The 1,840-nt window shown below is 60.1% G+C and overlaps 1 protein-coding gene across 1 annotated transcript in view; it reads left to right on the top strand.

Annotated features, from left to right (window-relative positions):
• Nucleotides 1–1,840, top strand: part of DPH1 (diphthamide biosynthesis 1) — a gene marked incomplete at both ends in the record, with an annotated part of 4,476 nt that overhangs the window by 448 nt on the left and 2,188 nt on the right. Inside the window, one exon of the mRNA XM_009584265.1 lies at nucleotides 1,733–1,837. Coding sequence (XP_009582560.1) covers nucleotides 1,733–1,837 — 105 coding nt within the window. The remainder of the gene's footprint in view (nucleotides 1–1,732; nucleotides 1,838–1,840) is intronic.

Below are 1,840 nucleotides of genomic sequence, written 5' to 3'. Positions count from 1 at the left end.
TGCCGCCGTGCCGTGCCGAGCGGCTCCACGTCCTGCTAGACGCCAGCTCGGAGACTTAGTGCCAAGGGCTAATCCCTTCCCAAAAGGATTTCTGTTCTCCAGCCTCAGTTGCTGGCTTTGGACAGAGCCAGGCTGGCTGGGCGGCTGCCTGCAGGCAGGATTTTGGGGGCAGCAGGGCGTGCTCGTCCTGCTCAGCCACGCGCTGCTGCAGCTCCCAAATCGCAGCCCTGTGCCGAAGAGCAGAACAGCAAGGCCATGGCTTGGCAGGACCGTGCTCACCCAGGAGCCACCGATGGGGACGGGGCTGCTCTTGCCCCCTGCACCACAGCTGTGGGCTTTGGGGGAAGTCAGGAGCGACAGCAGAGGGGAGCGATCGCCTACGGGTCCTGCTCACCCGGGGGCTGGCGTGGGGCCGGGGAAGGCGGCTTTGCGGGTGCAGCGCAGGCTGGGCGGGGAAGGGAGGAGGAGGCTGCGTGCTCCCCAGGCGGACGGTACTCTGGATCCAGTTGCCATGGAAACTGCGCTGCTGTCCCAGATGCTGCTAACTTTGAAGTCCACCCAGGATGGAATCAGCCCAAAAATAACAATAAGACGCTCTGGGTTTTAAGGTGGATCGGCAGAATTGCCGTAGCGAGCAGCAGGCACGTGCATCGCTGCTGCTGCCGTGCTCCAAGCACCCGGAGGCCCTCCTAGACATTTATGGGGCTATATAAATGGGTTTGAAGAATTGTGTTGGGCTCTGTATGAAATACTGACTCCCTGCTTGAGAACTGTGTCCCAAAAGCCACGTCAGCGTGAGCATTCGCGGTGATAAATATCTGTGCTAGGTGCTTTGTTACAGAAGGAGGGTTATGGGCACCACTGGAACAGGGAGTATAAAACCCCTGGTTTGTAGCCTGCTATTACATGAATGAACAGCGGGAAGGGGAGGAAGGGACCATATTCAGCGGTGCTCAGGAGCGCGCCAGTGCAAGAGCCAGGCTGCTCCGGAGGACGGGAGTCACATCTGGAACTTCTCCCTGCAGGGACAGGCAGGCACTGCCAGGCTGTCTGTCACCAGCCCAGCCACCATCCACTGCCCGTGGCTGTCTGGTCCTTGCCTGCACCAGGCTGAATGGGTCACAGGGCACCCGAGGATGCCCACAGGGTGCTGAGAGGGTGCTGGGCTCCTTTTGGGCTGCTCATGGTGCTCCCGGCACTGGCTCGGTGCAGCCGCCTTCATGGGGAGCCCTGTGGCCGATGGTGGGGTGCGTCCTGGCGCAGCACACAGGCGCTTGCTCTCTCCCTCCTGGCCCCACGTGCCCTGCGGGAGGGAGTAATTTGCACTTAATTGTGATCAGGTGAAGAGCACCAAAATGGGAAGTGAACGTGGAGCTGTGGATCGATGTGGACTCTGTGTACTTTAATTATTCACTTAATCGTGGTGACACAGGCTTCTTAGCACCGGGGGTAATTAGATTTGTGTTCATTGATTCCCCAGGCTGCCATTATCTGGAGAGAAATGAGCGGGTGCTCTCCGCGGCTCCCACCTGCACCCCCTGCCTGGGGTGTCTGGGGTGCCAGCGTGGGCAGAGGGGTGGCACAGCCCGCCCTAGCCTGCCCGCAGTGGGGCAACTGGGACGCAGGGAGCCCCACCAACGTGCTTTAACCCCAGCTGCAGGCGGCAGTGGCAGGGTCTTGCAGGGGCCCCGGGTGTACCCCGCACTCACACTCTCTCTCTTCCTCTCACCAGTTCCCATTGACGCCTCGCAGGGGCTGAAGATGCTCTATGTGTTTGTGGACATAAAGATCGACACGTCCCATTTTCTTGAGACCATTCGCTTCAAATTTGCAGCAGGCA

Source organism: Fulmarus glacialis, unplaced genomic scaffold (genome assembly GCF_000690835.1).
Source record: "Fulmarus glacialis isolate BGI_N327 unplaced genomic scaffold, ASM69083v1 scaffold26108, whole genome shotgun sequence".
NCBI classification, from domain to species: Eukaryota; Metazoa; Chordata; class Aves; order Procellariiformes; family Procellariidae; genus Fulmarus; species Fulmarus glacialis.
The sequence above is the reverse complement of the archived record's forward strand: the minus strand, read 5'-3'. Positions and strand labels throughout refer to the sequence as shown.